Source organism: Prionailurus bengalensis, chromosome D2, assembly GCF_016509475.1.
Source record: "Prionailurus bengalensis isolate Pbe53 chromosome D2, Fcat_Pben_1.1_paternal_pri, whole genome shotgun sequence".
NCBI lineage: Eukaryota > Metazoa > Chordata > Mammalia > Carnivora > Felidae > Prionailurus > Prionailurus bengalensis.
Window position 1 is genome coordinate 45761230 of NC_057351.1, and position 19290 is coordinate 45780519.

The window sequence follows — 19290 nt, forward strand, 5'->3', positions numbered from 1 at the left end:
CTTAGATTAAAGAAAATCCCTTTTTTTTTCTTCATTCACAAAGCGAATGTTTGTTTATCGGGTCATGGCTATCCGCCAGGAAGTACACTAAAATAAAATACGAAATGAGCCAGGCACACACGTGGCCCTCGGCAAGGAGTGAACATAATCCCCCGTGTGCATTCTGAAAGGCCATTAAGTTACCTACAGTTTTCATTGCCCAAACTCCCAGAAGGTGCAGACAAAATTTCAGCTGGTAGGGTTAGAGAAAAGATAAGATCGCTGTATGTATCCTCGTATTACTTACTGTATGGACAAGGCTCTGTTCTAAGTGCTTTCTGGGTATTGATTCACTTCATCCTCAAGGCTACAGAATGAGGGAGGTCATACCATTATCCTCATTCTACAGGTGAGGAAACACACCAAGAGTCCTCAGAATGCAGCAGGAATTGAAGCCACATCACCAAGAAATCCTTCTCCCCATTTATACCTTCAGGGCCCATATACAAGGTGATAATATTGTTCAGCTCAGTGGGAGAAACTGGAGAGGATTATCTACACGGGATTATCTATAAGGAGCTTTGTGGAAAAGATCCATAACTATTTTCAATGCACGATGTTAATAAAAACAATCGAATACAAAGTAAATAGAGATGATATTAAGTATGGATTTAAATATAACTTCTAAATAAAATCTCTAGTCTATGGGGCACCTGGGTGGCTCAGTCAGTTAAGCCTCTGACTGAGGTTTCAGCTCAGGTCACAATCTCATGGTTTGTGGGTTCGAGCCCCACATCAGGCTCTGCACTGACAGTGCAGAGCCTGCTTGGGATTCTCTCTCTCCCTCTCTTTCTCTGCTGCCCCCCCCCCACTCTATCTCAAAAATAAATAAGTAAACTTTAAAAAATTTAATAAAATCTCTAGATATTCTAGGTATTTCAGTAAGAACTTTGAGCTTGCTCTTAGAAAGATAACTTTATAAATACAGGGCTTATGCTTGAAAGGGTTCCCTGAAACTCCTGATCCTGGTTAATGCTAATCCCTTTTAATTCATAGTAGTTAGCATTTCCAAGAAGCTCCATCCACACTGTCAAGTATTAACAAAAGGCAGATAATTATTTGTTACTTTTCCTCTGAGAAACTTTTTTGCCCATAACCTAATTTTAAAAATCTGAGCATTTTCTAAATATTCTTTCACTGTATTGACACACGTAATGTTGAACCTCCTTATACTAATGTGAGTGGACTTGGAATCCAATCGAACTATACCATATCTAGCATTTTTTTAATAATGTATTTTCTCAAACACTCAGACGCTTCCCTAACATCCTTGATAATTTTTTCTTAATATTCCAATTATAATGATGCCTGAACTCCAGCAGTCGAATATTTGCTTTTCCAAACTTGAGTATTTGCTTGGAATCCATCCCTTTGGTCAATACATGTTTATAGGCTCTCATATAGTCTTGACAATGTTACATTAAGTGCACCCAAGTATTAAAAAAAATTTAGATAAGTATTGTCATTTTGTAAAAATCTAATACCTACTCCTTGACAAATCTGAAAAGAGAGAATCATCCACATCCACACACACACACGTTTCTTTCAACTCATAAACTCTTGGCAAAACTCTTTTAGACACTAATGCTTTAAGGTATTACACACCACAAAGAGTGGAATTTCCTGTCAGAAAGCTGCAAGCAATCTTGACTTTAGTAGTCTGGATTTTTTTTTTTCCATGTTGATAACGTCATTTAATGAGACACGCACATCCGCGAGCAAACTTTCACACAGGCGAGCTGCTCTGTGAACAAGGTGATGTAAAACTTGAATCTCAGAGTTTTCCGTACAAACAAGAAAAACGTATTTACACCCCTGTCCTTGCGGCACAAACACACTCGGTGCTTCCATAACATCACGTTCGCTTCAAAGCATGGTTTTACCATTTTGCCATTGGAGCTAATGAAGTTGAGGGTCCTGGAGGGGCTCTGGCCAAGTCTTCACGTGTTCTTGCAAAGCGTGGAAAGCGAGCTTTGAAATGTGCAGAGCCAGAGGCCAGTCTGACAGAAATCTTCAGTTGTAAGAAATGAAAAACTGTAGTTTAATTCTTAAAAACACCCCTATCAACTGGCATTTCCATCCGATCAGGGATATGCTTTATAACTGTATATACTGCACTCTCAATACATCACACGATATTTTTCCTTTATGGATAGGAATCACATGAAATAGATTCCCTTCACTTGTTGCACAGAAGCCCACAGCGGCACTGCAAAGAGCAAGTGCATCTCTGTGCAAAGCTGCCTGTTTTATGCATCTTACCAATAATAAAAATAACTTTCAGCCAGCCATGCTAGAAGAAAGTCTGAATTATATTTCTATTGCCTCTAGAGAAAATACTACAGAAGTGCCATGACATGGAAACATAATCAGAGCACATGCCACCAACATTTGAAAGAAGAAAGAAATTATAGCTCATCAGGGCGTTCATTAATAAAAGTAGTACTTTTTGGCTTCATAGTTTTGCAGTATGGGTTCACTTTTTTAAATTCACAAGCTTTGGTGATTTCTTTTCTCACTCTAAATGAATATTCACTTTCATTTCATAGTTTGTACTCAGAACTTTGTTTTCTTTTTTCTTTTTTTTTTTTAATGTTTATTTTCCTTTTTTGAGAGAGAGAGAGAGAGAGAGAGAGAGAGAGAGAGCATAAGCATGAGTGGGGGAGGGTCAGAGAGCAAGAGGGAGAGAGAGAATCCCAAGTCCCCAACACGGGGCTCAAACCCACAAACTGTGAGAGATGACCTGAGCTGAAACCAAGAATCAGACCCTTAACCAATTGAGTCACCTAGGAGCCCAAAAAGGACACACTACATACAGACAACAACATTTTCTTTTTTAAGGAGAGAGAGAGAGAGAGAGAGAGAGAGAGAGAGACTCCCAAGTAGGCTCCACCCTCAGCACGGAGTCAACTCAGGGTTCCATCTCACAACCTGAGACCATGACCTGAGCCAAAATCAAGAGTTGGAGGCTCAACTGACTGAGCCACTGTATTCTTTTTCTTAAACAGAGCCCTACAAAGCCTGTATCCTCTCCTGCCCTCATGCATTTCTCTTCCAGCATTTTAACTACTGCTAATCACCGAGAACACAGAAAAATCCCCGTTTTCTGTGCAAGATGCCTAATTTGTGGCAAGCAATTGGTGACATTATTTCATGGGATGACTTTTCCACAAAAAAGACATTCATGCTGAGGAAGAGGATGATCATCAGGGCATGGAAATCCTAATTAGTGGCAAGGTTGTTTTGTTTTGTTTTGCTTTGCTTTGCTTTGCTTTGTTTTATTATTTTAAGCTACTAAGTTTGTCTTGTAAGCCTGATGACTTTCCATCTTTAATCAAGAAATTGTCCCTGGCCATGGGAAATTGAGTATCTATAAACATTAAAACAACTTAAATATAAAGCATTTACTTAAAGGGATTGTTTAACTTTATAATGTCAAATTTCTACTTTTCAAAATTATATTTTAGGTTATCTGCCTTTTTACAGATGTTTTAAAACAAATTTCTTTGAAAATTTTGAATTAACCATGACCTAAAGAAAATAAGAAGCAATGCAATAGTATAGAATTAATTTAATCATTAAAATTCCTCAAATAATCTTTCAATTGAATTAAAGTAAGTCAAATCATTAAAATTATTTTAAAAATTAAAAATATAAATGTTGTTTACTTTTAGATATGGTCAAAAATCTTTGGGAAAAAGTCAATTTCCTGATAGTGTATTATAAGCCACTTTAATGAACTCAAATTCTGTTCAGGTATTACTTTTAGATATAAGCTTTTTTTCTAAAGACAATTTTTTTTCAGACAGAGAAAGAGCGCATGCACACACATGCACATGCAAGTGGGGAGGGGCAGAGGGGGAGAGGGAGAGAGAGAGGGGATCTTAAGCAGGATCCACGCTCCGCACAGAGTCCTATGCGGGGCTCCATCCCATGACCCTGGGATCACAACCTGAGCTGAAATCAAGAGTCATATAGATGCTCAACCAACAGAGCCACCCAGGTGTCCCAAGACAAACAATAATTTATCATTAAATACTATCAAGAGTGGTATTTGAACAATATGTTATCTTCAATGGCCAAGATGGAAGAAACAATTAGGTTCCACTTAGGAAAAGCTAACATCAGATTGCTGATTATTAAAACAGCAATCTAATCAGTAGGAAAATTCTTAAAACCCTGAAAGAAAATTAAATGGAAAGAAAAAGCTAATTTTTTGCATGGGCCAAAAGACAAAGAACTTCACATTTGATAACGAAATCATCGCTAAAGTAATGGCATACTGGCTTCAGTGACCCACAGGACAGGCAGGTAGATTAGGGACCAGAACACTCTCATGTGGGGACACACATAATGCTTTGGGTGGCAGATTTATTGTAACTAAATTCAGGAAGTATATAAGTACTCATGCAAATGGCGTTGAAATACAGTTTCAAACATTATACATTTAACAGGGATTTTTTGTTTCTAAAAAAAGGCTCTTCAATTTTCAATGGGTATCAAAGGTTTGCAGTCCCCAGTGTCCTGTAGCACACCTGTAGTTCACAGGAGACAGGCCAGATGCCTCAGCATGCTGCGTGCATGGGGAAAATTTGAAACACAAAGGAAATGTTTCAAAACCTTGCAGATTTCACCCCGCCTACAGCAGACTCTCCCCTCCCATCTCCCACCACCAACCTTGCTCTCAACATCAGTGGATTCCCCAAATTAAGAAATCTCTACACAGAGGAAAGGTGTAGTAGCTCTTTTGGCTGATGGCTGATGGGGGTATAGAGGGACTGGGCAAGACATGGTGGGGAGAAATAGCCCCCTGAGAACTCTCCAGGCCCCCGGTAAGCTTCTTCCAAATATGCCACAGTACCTCGGAGTACTGGTTAGTACTGGTTAGACAGGCTGTGAGTTTATCTGGTCAGAAGATGATCACAGGACCCCACTGCTCCTTTAAAGGGGCAACAGATCAAAGGAAATTGAAACCTTTATCAACTGAGTGATACTCACACAAGTAGAAATCTTGCCAATTTCTCTCCACTGAAAGCGTAAAGTTGCAATTCTGCTGTTGTTTTTCACTTCGTACACTATGATGCCCTTGGCACAGATCCCCAAGGCCATCTCCCTTTCTCGTGTCATCTTCTCTGGGAGGACTCGGTGAACCAGCACACCATATTCTGGGAGTTTCTGAGTGACCTACAGCAAGAAAAAGGCCAGTTAAGAAGAGACAAGTCACACTAATCCAAAATAATGGGCTCCAAACCATTTTAACAGACGCCTTGAAAAAATTTTTAAAAGAGTAGAATTGCAAACTGAGTTTAGGAAACACTGAGTCAAACAGATCTCCTTACTACAAAATTTCTCACTTCTAATATGATAGCATTTCCTATCTTATTAACCCTAGGAATCCTTTTTTCATGGAGTACCTAAACCAAAACACTTGGAACACGTTATTATGAAAATGATACAACAGAGTAATAATATTCTGAGCAAGTTTTTAGAATGCAGACTCTTCTAGGTCACCTCAAGGTAAAGGATTCCTTTTCATAATTGTGTCCACCAAGGCCTATTGCAATATTATCTCGTACAAACCCTTCATTTTATAGATTTTTACAGAAAAACTGAGTCCCGGGCACAGAAAGCAACCTTCCAGGTGGCTAGCATCACTGTCAAAGCAAGATAAGCCATGAACATCCTGCAGAAAAAAAATGAACAATCACTGGCATTTCTCACCATGTGGCAGTGCCTTGGCCAGGTCCCCATAGCCCAAGGTCTGTCCTCAGTTTACCAGGTCAGGAGACTGAATTTTGTCAGAGCCCTGAGGGTCAATCAGAGATGGGGACTGCATCAGGCCCACCAAACTCTTAAGAGATCGGGGTATAAATTTGACGCAAATGTTTTTATGTCTGATTGGTAATCACATCTCTATCCTGGGGTCTACCACCTTCGTCTTCACCTGAAAGATTCCAGTCCTCATCAGAAGGCTGATGCACCGGGACTCACAGCAGGGACTTCTTGCTCCGGGGATTGGAAACCCTCTCAGAAGGGTTTCATTGGTGAGATCTGGTATCCCATTTCTACCCTGCAAAAGAGAGCAGTCTGCCCTGGCCAATTTCTCCCACTGCCACACGGGGTAACAAAAATAGAGAGAAATTACGACTTCTGAGGGCTCCTTTCTCAGGATCCTGCTGTCTTTTTTATTTCTGTTAATAATCTCTGCAGACAGGAGCACCTGGGTGGCTCAGTTGGTTGAGCTCCTGACTCTTGATTTGGGCTCAGGTCATGATCCCAGGGTTGTGGGATCGAGCCCTGTGTCAGGCTCCACGCTAAGTGTGCAGCCTGCTTAAGATTCCCTCTCTCTCGCTCTCTCTCTCTCTGCCTCCCCTGCTCACATGCACTATCTTTCTTATAAATAATAAAATAAAATAATAAAAAATAAATAATCTCTGCAGACAGGTTCTGCTGCCTGCAGAGCCTACAGCTCTTCACATGACCTTGATTAAGTTTCTGGGCCCTGAGCCTGCTTGTTTTAACTTTGGAGACACTGTTCATCACCATCATTGTCATCAGCAGTAGCATCCAAAACACTATTTATTGAGCATTGGGGCTGAAATATCCAATGGCCAGGCGAGGCATGTGCTTAAGATACTAGAGTCATCTTAAACCAATACGATAAAATTCTTTTAAATAATTTGATGTGATATTTCTAAAAAAGTGTAAAGCCTTAAAATGGTCTTCACTAGAATAAAGAAGCCTTTGCTAGACTTGTTTACATTTTGAAATTGTTTAGTATTTAATTTTATTTTTTAATTATATAGAGAAGGACGTGATCCTCAAGTACTTAGAGGGACAAAATTTTTAAGTGGTGAAGCGCCATCCTAAACGTCTCCCCTGGATGACGTCACTTAGTCTTCACGTTAACCTTCCCAACGATCACAACAGACAGGTGTAGCTATCTCTTTTCAAATCAGAAACCAGAGATACACTTCGGAGTCACAAATGGAAGTACCAGTCTGATTCCTTCCGCAACTCCACTCTTCACAACTAAAATTCAGAGTTTCTGTAAAGTTTAGAAACATGGGTGCATATGCGTAAGATCCTTGGGGGCATTTTCAATCTGTAAAAAATAAATAATGTTCTCTATGTCTCCATGCTCTACTAGGGAATTTTCTGTAGTGCCTCTCCTGGTCATTCCATGTTGCAGTTGCCGATTGCCCTAAGAGGGTCACTGTATTTCCAGGTGCCTAGGGGCATCTCACTATTTTCTCCTGCCCCCTATAACAGCAGCCAGGTTTAGACCGGACCCAGGCTCTCCTGGCTCCCAGCCTATGCAGCACCCTTGCTGTACTGAAAACTATTGAAACAAACAGGCTGGTCCGTCAAGAAATTGATAACAACTCATGATCCTTTGACCCTGTAATTTCATTCCTAGGGATCCGTCCTAAGAAAATATACCGCGTAATTAAGACAAACCCTTCTCATGGTTGGTGTCGACTATCGAGGTTGGGTTGGGGGACCAGCTGCCAGAGATAAATATTTCCTAAAGGCAATACTGCTTTAAAAGGGATCATTAGGCAGCCTTTAGAAAGGATATTTACAAAGCATTTGTAATTATCTGGGGAATGCACATGTTACAATGCTAAGTGGGGTAGAACACAGGATACAGCCAGTATGATTTCAACTGCTAAAAAAAAAGTAAGAAAGAAAAGAAAAAAAAATGTCTTAATAGAATATCGAAACCCCTAGTTAGGTGGGAAAAAATGGTCCATGGCTGAAGAAGTTTGGAAAACATTGAGTAAACCTTGAACAGGTTGTTCTGGGATTAATATGCTAATGCAGTTGTGAATCTTCCAGAGTATGTTATTCAGCGTTACCCAAACTGGATTTCTGCCAAGTCTTCTAGTGTGAGATGATGAACTAGCAGAATTAGTCATCGGTGAACTGGAGGCCAAGAGGCACCATCTGATAATGGAAAAGAGGAGCCACGGGGAACTGTAATTAAATAATCCAGTGACTGTTCGTGAAGTAACTGGGCTCTGTGATGGGCTCTGAGAATTCAGGGCCCTGACATTTACAGCCTAGTAGAGGGGGCAAGAAAAGTATAGAAAGGACTAAAACGTAGAGTGTCTTAGCAATATTTGTCAACAACGTTTACAACGTTCATAACCTGAGACCCGGTAACTCCACTCGTGAGATTCTATCCCTAAGAAATTAAGCACCAATGCAGCTAAAGACTTATGTAGAAAAAGTGCTAATCTCAGTATTGTTTAAGATAGTCCCCTATTAAAAACAATTTATGTGCCAAACAACAGAGTATCGAGAAAAAATTTAGGGTACACCGTGTGCTGATTTAAAATAAAGTTTCAACATGTTGGTGGGAGGCAATTATAAAAATACACAAAACTGCATCTATAATATAAACCCAATTTTAAATGTGTATGTGTATACACAGTGTGAACGCACAGAACAAAGAATTAATGCAACAAAATATAACTGTGCTGTCTCCACAGAATTCCGAACAAATTGTTACTTTTATCATTATGGGGGTGGGGGAGATTTTGCTTAACAAACACTCACCCAAAAGAGAAGGGTCGCAATGTGCTCTGGGTCACAAAGCCCTCTCCTGTGGGTGTCTCACGCCCCAGGGCTGGCACACAGCCTTAGCAAGCCCAACTAGCCACCACGGGGAACTAAAAGCCAGTATTCCTCAACACTGATAAGATGGCATGTGAATGAAGCCAAATCTATTTGCTGTTTTCCAGCAATGACTGAGGCAAAGTCTTCCTGTATTTCTGCTTATGAGATGGTGGCTTCCTGCACAATCAATTTCCATCAATCAACCAGGAGAGGGAGGGACACAGAGCCAGGCAAACAAAGCTGGAGCCTCGGGAGGGGGCATCAGGTGGGCATTCTCGGTCCTACAGGGGCCCCCGCAGGCCCTAGCCCTTGGCTTCCCCCCCTGGTTCTGTGGTTCTGTGGCCACCCTCCATCAGATGTGCACTGATGGCTTTGAGGTGCGCACTTGTCCCTCATCAAAGGAAGGCCGCATCCTCTTACAAGCAGCATGCACGAATGCTGGGTTACAGGAAGCGGTGAGTGCCTTGCCATCAGGGCGTTTCAGATGAAGTGCTTGTGGACTCACATGTGTGAGGTGTTGCAGACAGTCTATTAAATGACACACCAAAAAGAAAAGGCCAGATCTCCCCTGGGCAGGTCTGCTTTCCAATGCCCATCTCTATTAAAGGCAAAAAATAAGATAAAAATAAACCATGGACATGTTTCTATCCATCTTGAGAGACTTTTGCACAGGGAAATGTATAAATTCGGAGCTTCTTTTGAAACAGCTCCTCAGCTGTAAAGGCCAGCCAAGCGTCCTGCCCTGGGGAAGCCAGGGGGTGGGGGCTCCCATATGCCCCCCTCCCAGCACCATCTGCCCTGGGCAAAGCGCCCCTCCCTCCTATCCTGACACATTATTATTGTTTTCATCAGATAGCACACTATGCAAGTCTCTGGGTCCCTGTCTTTCCTCCCCAGGAGATGTAGAACTCCCTGGGGGGCAGGGAGCAGGTTCTCTCTGTCTCCATTCCACGCAGCCCTCGGCCCAGAGCTGGTATGTTGTGGAGTGTACAAAGGCTATCCATCCTAGGCTCTGTGTGTACCACAGATATCAGGGACCGGAATGCCACTGCTTTTGCTTCAGGGCTGAAGAGAGTGTGGACCAGAGAGAGCCATACCCATATGCACGGACCACACCATCTGTGCTGTGCGGAGGACAGTTGCCTGGAAGGCTGGAAACCAGAGGCCTTCCCATGGCTTTGCTTTTGGCTCATACCCCAGTTTTGTACTTGAGTGTTCTCCCGTATGTCTCTGTGAGAAAAGTGACTGTGAACTCTGTGATTAAAGAAGGGCCCTACCATCCCCACCCCAGCCCACTAAATTTGGGGGGATCATTTCCAATATGCCACCTGCTCCCAGAACAGTCACCTTGCCCTGCAGGATGTTAGGGCTTCCTTCCTCCCAGTTTCAAGTCCCTCGCTCATACCTCCTTGTGGGTCTAAGCACATCCAATCCCCCAGAGAAAGCTCCAGAGGGGAGGGCTGGCTGCATTCCCTTAAACACCAACACCCCCTCTCAAGAGTACAGAGGTCTTACCCTCAAGAACTCCAGCTCGGCATCCTCTCCCCAGAGCACAGGACTGAGACGGTGCATCTCCGAGACTTCAACTTGCAACCGGAAAGCAGTCATCCTCTCAATTAGACTCGCTGGGATGTAATCTTCAACTCGAAAATAAGCTTTACTCTCTATCTGCTGGAAAGATGCAGGAAAAAAAGGGGGGGGGGCATAGTCAAGGTGCCTTTTATGGAACTCTGAGCACAGCAGAAGCCTCTGCAACCCAAACTCCAGTTAGGGCGCCAGGGCAAGGATGCTCCCTTGAAGTGCCCACCAAGGGTAACATTTTACACTGTATTAGAAGTTGGCCCAAACCATATGACGTGAATAGAAGGGAGAGAAGAAAGGAGCCACCTGTTTTTGAGACCTTCTGATGCCAGGTGGTCCTCAGAACACATTAGCTCTTTCCATCCCACAGCAATCCTACGAGGATATTTCTATTGCCACTGGCAGGATGAACAAAATGAACAAGGAAGGAAGTCATTCAACAGGGCCGAGATCACACCACTTAGTGACAGAAACATGATTCGGTCATCCAAAGCTCTCACACCCTCCCCGATGCCACACCGCTTCCCAAAAGCCACAGCAAAACCCTAGCCCCAAAACTTTGTTCCTTTTTATGCATTTAGCATTTCCAGTCTGCATATGCTCTTAGTACACTGTCACATTCTCACAAAGGAGGTCTTGCCTATGCCGGCATCTCACCATGAGGGGATCAAGATGTTGTCTCCTGAACAAGAGATCTGAGAGCCCCACCTTACCCCAAGCCTGAACCTCCATCCAGTCTGCTCTTTAGGGAACCTGAGGCTGCCACCCTACAGTGAGCAGCTAGGAGATCAGCATCACTTGCCGTCTGATGCAGGGTTCCCTGATAAAGACTCTGGGGCAGAGAGGTATGCAGAAGTTTTGGAGGGGTAATCTCAGCTCAGGTCATGATCTCACAGTTCGTGAGCTCCAGCCCCACATCGGGTTCTGCGCTGATGGCATGGAGCCTGCTTGGGATTCTGTCTCTTCTTCTCTCTGCCCCTGCCCCACTTTTGCTCACGCGTGCACGCGCTCTCTCTCTCTCTCTCCCTCTCTCTCCCTCTCTCAAAATAAATAAGCAAACTTAAAAAACAAAAGTTTTGGAGGGGTGGTCTTGGGGTCCATTATAAGGAATGAGGAAGACAGAACTTTCAGAGGAAGCTGAAATTGCCCTTGTATTCCTGAATCAGCATGTCCTGGTCTTAGGCAGCCCCTCCCAGCTTAAACTTGGCCAAGTCATTTCCCCATAGGTGAGGATAATTACCCATGAGAAAGGCAGCTGGGAACTGGGAGGATCTTGCCTTCTCAAGGCTGGTGATGGGCAGCTTGGTCTGGTGAGGGGATCTGAAGGGAAGCATCCCCATTTCCTGGTATGGCACAGACCTATCCCCATGTGGCCATGGACTAAGAATCCTCAACTGAGAGCTAGCCCATGCCAGTTTTGAGCTAAGCTCAGACACAAATGGAAAGAAATTGCTCAGCAATCTGCTGCATAAAAAAGCATTCAGAATGCTATTAGCATGGCCAAAATCCAGAATACTGACAACACCAAGTGCTGGTGAGGATTTGGAGCACCAGGAACTCTCATTCATTGCCGGTAGGAATGCAAAATGGTACAGCCACTTTAGAAGACAATTTGTCTTCCAAACATAGTCTTACCATATGATCCAGCAATCATGTTTCTTGGTATTTACCCAAGGCAGTTGAAAATGTATGTCCACACAGAAGCCTGCACGTGGGTGTTTATAGCAATTTTATTCATAATTGCCAAAACTTGGAAGCAAAAGATGTCCTTCAGTAGGTGAAATGGATAAATAAACTATAGTACATCCAGACAACAGAATATTTTTCAGAGCTAAAAAGAAATGAGCTACCAAGCCATGAAAAGACATGGCCAGGGGCAGGGGGGGAGGCAGGACTTAAATGCATATTAACTGAAAGAAGTCAATCCGAAAAGGCCACATGTTGTATGATTCCAACTATATGACATTCTAGAAAAGGAAAAACCATGGAGACAATAAAAAAAGATCAGTAGTTGCCAGGGGATGGTTGGCAGGTGGCGGTGGGGGAGAAGGAAGGACAAATATATGGAAGACAGAGGATGTTCAGGGCAGTGAAACTACTGTATGATACTCTAATTGTGAACACGTGTCATTATAAATTTGTTCAAACCCACGGAACGCGCAACACCAAGAGCGAACATGAACGTAAACAATGGATTCTGAGGGACGACGACGTGTCGATGTAGGTTCATCAACTGAAACAAATGTACCATGTTGGTGAGGGATGTTGATAATGGGGGAGGCTGTGCATGTGTGGGGGCAAAGGAAAACACGGGACATCTCAGTACCTTCCACTCAATTTTGCCATGAACCTACAAGCACTTAGGACCTTTGACCCAGCTAGGAATATGTCCAAGAGAAGAAGTCAATATGCAACTAAAAATGCCCTAGCAGAAGCATTTACTTCTATGTCATTCATCACAAAGAAAGATCGGAAGCAACAGGAACAGTAACAGCAGTAGTTACCACTTACGTGGCACTTCCGGGTGATGCCCGACAGGGGCGGGGATGGAGAAGTGAGCAGAGGTCCAGCCCTGCTAAGGCTCCCACTGTCATCGTCGCAGAGGATGACAAGGAAGGCCGCAGGAAGGCGCGTCAGCAAGCAGGAAAGCGGAATGCAAATGCAGGCGGCAATGCTTACACCTGTATAACATCCCCACGTGTGATCAAAGGCTGGAAGGGGAGGCACCCAGAGGAAGAGCTGTTCTGTCGCATTGATGTGAAGGAGATTTATTTTTATACCAACATGTCTTTGTCTCCCTTTCTAAAATGCAAATGTAATCATGTCACTTCCCTGCTTAGAATTCTGCAGCGGCTCCCAGTCTTTCACTACAGTGGTTTCCAAATTAAATTTTTCCCCCCAGCCCTAGAACCATTTATCCAACAAGATATAAGCCCCTTAGAGGGGCACACGAGGTTTTTCCCGGATCTGGCTGGTGGTGCCGCCCAGCCTCACAGCCGCCTTAGCTAGGGCTGCTGGGAAATGCCTGCAGCCCTCTCCTCCTGCCACACCGCCCCCCCCCCCATGACACGGACACAGGCGCAGGCCCTCCTCTCTGCGTCTCCCCAAGCACCCTCTGATGCACCCACCGCAGTGCCTGGCTCACAGTGAAGCGAGGTCCTGGAAGTGAGTCCTGGCTGTGCTCTCACCAGCTTACCTAAGCTCACAGAGGCGCAATTTTCCTCAACTGCCGATGGAAATAACACGGACTTTGCAGGGTTGACATAGGGCTTAGATGATACCAAGAGTAGAGCAGGCCCTCCCTAAATTAGGACTGAGGGTGTGGGTGCCCAGATGAGTGGGTTTGTGTAATCTGTTGCCTTTACACATACAAGAGAAAAGGAAAGTGTCTGCCTTTGGGAGCCCATGTGGGGACAGCAGAGAGCGTCTTGGAACTGCTCTGGTCCACAGCAGTGAGAGAGGGTGAGGCTCCGTGAATCTGGGGAAGGTGCTGGAGGTGGAGGATGGCTGATAAATGCGTATACCACGCAGGCGGTGGTAAATGCTCTGGAGAAAAATGCGGCAGAGTGAGGAATAAAGAGGGCCTTGGAAGACTCTGGACATGGCTGTCCCTTCTGAAGATCTACTGGGAAGAAAGCAAAACGAGAATGCTATGGGCTAAAAAATGTTTTTCGAACTGCAGCTTGTAACACATTAGCGAGCTAATGGTTAATGGTTCATAACCAGCATGAACTACAATAGAATAGGAAACACCAATGTGTAACAGGTACAGAAAGGGTACATCTTATTTCCTAAACTTTTGTTTCAGTTCTGTTCTATGTACATACCCACGTGGGTTGGGTTATAATGTCTATCTTTTTTTTCTTTTTCAATCCTGGGTCACAGCACAGCACATTTGAAAGCCACTGTTCTTGAGAGCCATTTTAACTTTTGAACTGGTCCTTGCTCTTAAACCCAGCTACTGAGGCAAACAGGCACACTCCCCACCCCCCACTGTGTGAGGACTAAAGACACAGATCTCCACCAAGGCGTCCAGACTCTCTGGTGGTTGCAGCTTCTCCCTCTCCGACTCCAGGTGAGTTAGCCTGCTGGAATGCCATAACCGATGCCACAGGCTGGATGTCTTCAATAACAGACATTTATTCTCTCACAGCTCTGGGGGCTAGAAGTCCAAGATCAAGGTGTTGACAGGGGTGGTTTCTTCTGAGGCCTCTCTCCTTTACTTGCAAGTGCTTATCTTCTCCCTGTCTTCACCTGGTCTCTCCCCTGTGTCCCAGCATCCCTGGTGTCTCCCTGTGAGTCTTAATCTTTTCTGATAAAGACTCCAGTCAGAATGGATTAAGACCCGACCAGAAAGCCTCATTTTAATGTAATCACCCCTTTAAAGACCCCGTCTCCGAATATAATCACATTCTTGAGGTACCAGAGGTTAAGGCTTCAACGCATAAATTTTGGAGGAACATTCCTCAGCCTATAACACAAGGCCAGACCAAAATGACCCCAGCAGACTCAGAACTTCGGCTAAACGCAGCTCCTTTGTTCACCAAGGATGTAGCATGGCCAACCACTAAGTGCCCACTGGTGGTAGACACATTTTTAGCCATGCGCAACCATTTCTTCTCTTTCTGGAAATGGGAACCATCCTTCCTTCCCCTCACTCCATGTATTTGCATAGTGTGAACTCTACCCTGGTTCTCGGGGTGGCCATGTAACTCAAGTCTAACTAATCAGAGCATGGCATCTCCCTGCACAGTGACTGGCTTGAGTAGGCACATGACCCCATCAGAACCAATCAGACAGAACTGTAGGATCTCCATGGCATTACTGAGAGCAGAAGAGAGAAAGAGAGAGAGACAGACCCTCCCTTTGGTGCCAGGCTGCAACCTGGAGGGTAGAATCCAGAAGCCACCGAAGGCAAAACTGAAAGAGGAGAGCACGGCCCAAAGATACAGAAGCCCAAGTCCTGTTGATGTCACTTGAATCCCTGAGCCCAGCAAGCCCTAGGCATGGTAGGACCCCAGGCCTGGAGGCTAAAAAGAGATAGGAAGAAGCTACCAGGTAAGCAGTAAAAGGACTAGAAGCCTGTCATAAGGGTAGGCAGGACCTGAACACTTCAGTCTTGCAAACCAGTAAATTACACATTTCATTCAAGCCAATCTGAGCTTGATTTTCTGTCACTTGCTATCAAGAGAGTGCTGAATCATCCCTTCTCCTGGCCAAGGGGTGTGGAGGAGATGTCAAAAAGGACCAGAGTGGGGTTCCTTCTACCTGTGGGGAGGCCAGGAAAGTTGTGAGGTTGGGGTTGGCCTTGGAGGGTACGTGAGGTGGGGATGGGTGTACAGATACTTTCCGGAAAGCAGTCAAAGGCCCCGGGGAACAGGGATTAAGCCTTTTACATTTTTCCCTTTGAGCAGTGGATTCTTCCTTCACGCAGTTCTCAGGTTCTCTCTTGAGCGTAGCTTCTCCAAGGTAAGCACTTCCTAGAGGCACCCAGCTTATGTCACATAACGATGGCAATACCATCCAAGAGAGACCCCAGTGGGCTGGTGGGGAGCCCACCTTGCTTCCTCACTTTTCCCTCTCCATTTCTACCGACGCAGCCAGAGATGGCCTCCACAACTGCATGCCACGTCACACTGCTGGGTCGCATGACTCAGTCTCAGTTGAGGTCTGTTGCCAAGCCCCTTTCCCCTCATCTGGAACACGGGTAGGGGCTTCCTGAACCCAGAGCAAAGTTGCACTGCTCTCTGTCACAGCTTACCTGGCTGGTCCCTCCTTCCTGTCTTGTGTCCCCACTTTGAATCCTAAATAAGTAAGTAAATCGCTTAACATCATCCCTCCTTGCTGTGATGCACCTGCAAATTAAATAGCCAGTAGCCTCTACTAACTCCCTGAGTACTGTAATACGAGACCATCATAGGCAAAATCAATCAAAGGAATATATGTGTGATTCTGCTGCAAGGACAAGGGTTTGGCCAAAAAGAGTAAAGCTCTGAGAAGCAATGTTTCCAGCAGACTCAGCACTGGCCTTGGAGTCAGACACACCTAAGCTCAAATTTAGACTTTACCATTTTCTAGCAAATGAGTCTCAGACTGTTCTTCTAGAAAATGTGAGTAATACAATGTTGCTATGAGGATTGAGTGAGTTAACACTGTGGGAAAAGTCTAGGTCAATGGTAGGTACAGAGTGATCTCTTAATAAAGGTTGTCTTTTCCTGTTGGTGATGATGAAGGGGATGGGAACTCAATAAATTAGCAAATTATTATTTTTAGGAGAAACCTCAAATTAGAAGTACATTACAGTGTAGACACTTGACTTGTCCATCTTTGTACCCCCAAAGCCCAGCAAAGCACTCAGTGAAAGCTTGTTGGATGGATGGATGCGTGCATGGACGCATGCATGCATGGACGCATGCGTGCATGCATGCATGGATATATGGATGCATGGATGGATGAATGGATGCATGGATGGGTGGATGGATGGATGGATGGATGGACACATGCATGGATGCATAAATGGATATATGGGTGCATCGATGGATGAATGGATGCGTGGATGGGTGGATGGATAGATGGATAAACAGATGGATGGATGGATGGATGGATGGATGGATGGATGCATGGACGCATGCATGGATGCATGGATGGGTGGGTGGGTGGGTGGGTGGATGGATGGATGGATGGAAGGATGAATAGATGGATGGATGGATGCATGGACGCATGCATGAATGCATGCATGGATGCATGGATGGGTGAGTGGATGGATGCCATTTACCTCAGTCTCAGTGGTAGGCTGAAAACTTCTCAAAGTCTCAGTCTCCACATTTCTAATAGTTCCCATAACTGCTTCTCCAATGACCCCACCACAGGCCCCAGGTTTCCACCCTCACCTCCTCGGGGTAGTTGCCAAACTCAGCCTGTAAGGCAAGGACCGCCAGCTGCAGCAGCGTCTCATCATTGCAGTACAGCTTCTCCTCCAGGATGTCTTTCCGAAGCTGCAGATAAAATTGGTGCCTTGCCTGGCTGTTCCTGGGAAAGAGACGCAGGAATAAGGGTCACTGGAATGCTGAGAGGGGGAAAGAACACTAAAACCGGAGGTCTCAGTGTTGGGAAGCAGTGTTGGGAAGTGTTTCTCAGTCTGGGAAGCAGGGAAAGGAGAAAAGATGGGGTGCAAGCTAAAAGAACCCAGAGGGCGATGCCAGCAAGATGAGTGTGGTCTCCTTTACCCACATCATGCCTCCTGCCACAAGTTGAGGGCTACTGTGTGCCAAGCACTTGACACAACACCCACGGAGATGTTTGTTGCCGTGGTTCAAGTGAGAAAACTGACGCTCAGATGTTGTTTTCAGGAAGCAAAGGAATAAAGAGGCAATTACCCAACTCCGAAGCCACACATAACCCCTTCCTCCAACCCTGATCTGCTGCTCGGGGAGGGTCATTTTGGGGTCAAGGGAGAACTTTGGCTTTGAGTGGACCACGTTTGAAACAAAAGGGCAAATTCTCATTTTGACCGGGACCCAAATACTGATTTCCCCCTGTTCTGTCATATTGGAATCTAACCAGCAAGATCGACCACAATGACTGTTGTTATTTATGCGTAATTTGCCATTCACCAAGCACTTGTTACCCATTATCTCTAACATCAGCCAGCACATACACAGGTCCCTGAAGGAACAAATGAAAAATTTTGGAGCACTCACTGGAGCTGTGCACAGCAACTGACAAAGAACTTTATCCTCAGAAAGAGTGTGAAGGTATTTGAGGAGGTCTTCTTCTGGGGCTGCTCACTCCAGCCTTCAGGGGCTATTTTGCACAGCCTGGTTTCATCGTCCAAGAAAAAGAACTCTTTGTCTGAAACAGAGAGGGAAGGGCTGTCAGACAGACTCCACCCCTTCACACCCACAGCCCTGAGGTCTGCCCAGAAGGGTCAAACAGGAGAAAAGCAAGTCATCTGGACACCTGCTGCCACAGGACCTTTGCTGGGTCTGTGGAGGGGCCAGGAGTCAGAAACAGAGAGGAGAGAGTCAAAGAAGAGGAACTCAGGCCAAGAGGAGAAATGTGATTATTTATCTCAGAGAAGATATCACTTAATAGCTGCCTTCCATCTATTTAGCTATAGAGATAAAGTCAAAAACAAAGAAATGACTATTTATTCTGCCCTTTGCCATGGGCCAGGCCCTCTGCCTCAACTGGACCATTCTTAAACTTCCCCAGCCATGGGCATGAAATGGGCTGAATGTCTGTATCTCCCCAAAGTTATTACCCCCAATGTAATGGGGGAATGGGGAGCCTCTGGAAGGTAATTAGGTTTATCATGGGGCCTCCATGATGGGATTAGTGCAATAAAAGGAAGAGACCAGGGCTCACTTTCTCTGCCACGTAAGGACACCATGAGAAGGTGGCCATCTGCAAGCCAGGAGCAGAACCTCAAACCTGACAAAGCTCAAACCCTGATCTTGGACTTGTCAGTCTCCAGAACTGTGAGAAATAAAGATCTGTTGTTTAATCTCCCCAGTCTATGGTATTTTGTTCTAGCAGCCCCAGCAAACTGACCGGGCTTAAGTGGAGTCATCTTTGCCTTCTGACCTGGATGTTGCCAGCTTGGAAACTCCACTCCAAGCTCAGGACTTCAACCCCTGCTGAGTTTGTCCTCCAACACGGCCAGGAGGGACGGTGAATCAGCCCCAGCCACTGCAGGCACTGCCTCCTCACCTCTGCTCTCTTCACTTGAAGCCTGATCCCCTCCCCCACTCCCTCTGGGACCCCCGCAGGCCTGCTCCAGCCCTGCTCTGCCCACACCCTTCTCCATGCGTCAGTCTCTCAGCCCAGAGGCACACTGCAGCAGGTTCCTCAGGCACAGGAGTTCTGCCAAGTTTTGGAAGGCAGACCCTTTAAGTGGATAACGAGCCTTTTCTCTCAAAAGCTGTGTGCGCTGGAGAAAGGGAAGGAGGTCTCCAGAGAAGACAAAATAGCATTCACCGCACAGCGCCCAGACCTCTGCCCCCTCTGCCCTCAGCCCTTGCTCCTGAACCTGACCACTCACAC

At 45.2% G+C, this 19290-nt stretch overlaps 1 protein-coding gene across 2 annotated transcripts in view; it reads right to left on the minus strand.

Annotated features, from left to right (window-relative positions):
• FRMPD2 (FERM and PDZ domain containing 2) overlaps positions 1-19290 on the minus strand; it is an 87423-nt gene that overhangs the window by 47443 nt on the left and 20690 nt on the right. Inside the window, exons 10-13 of one of the 2 annotated variants that reach the window (XM_043596809.1) lie at positions 17946-18096; positions 17136-17274; positions 10180-10332; positions 5038-5223 (exon numbers count right to left, since the gene is read on the minus strand). In XM_043596809.1, coding sequence (XP_043452744.1) covers positions 5038-5223; positions 10180-10332; positions 17136-17274; positions 17946-18096 — 629 coding nt within the window. Of the gene's footprint in view, positions 1-5037; positions 5224-10179; positions 10336-17135; positions 17275-17945; positions 18097-19290 lie in introns of both variants that reach the window. The other variant, XM_043596808.1, reaches the window with a different exon arrangement.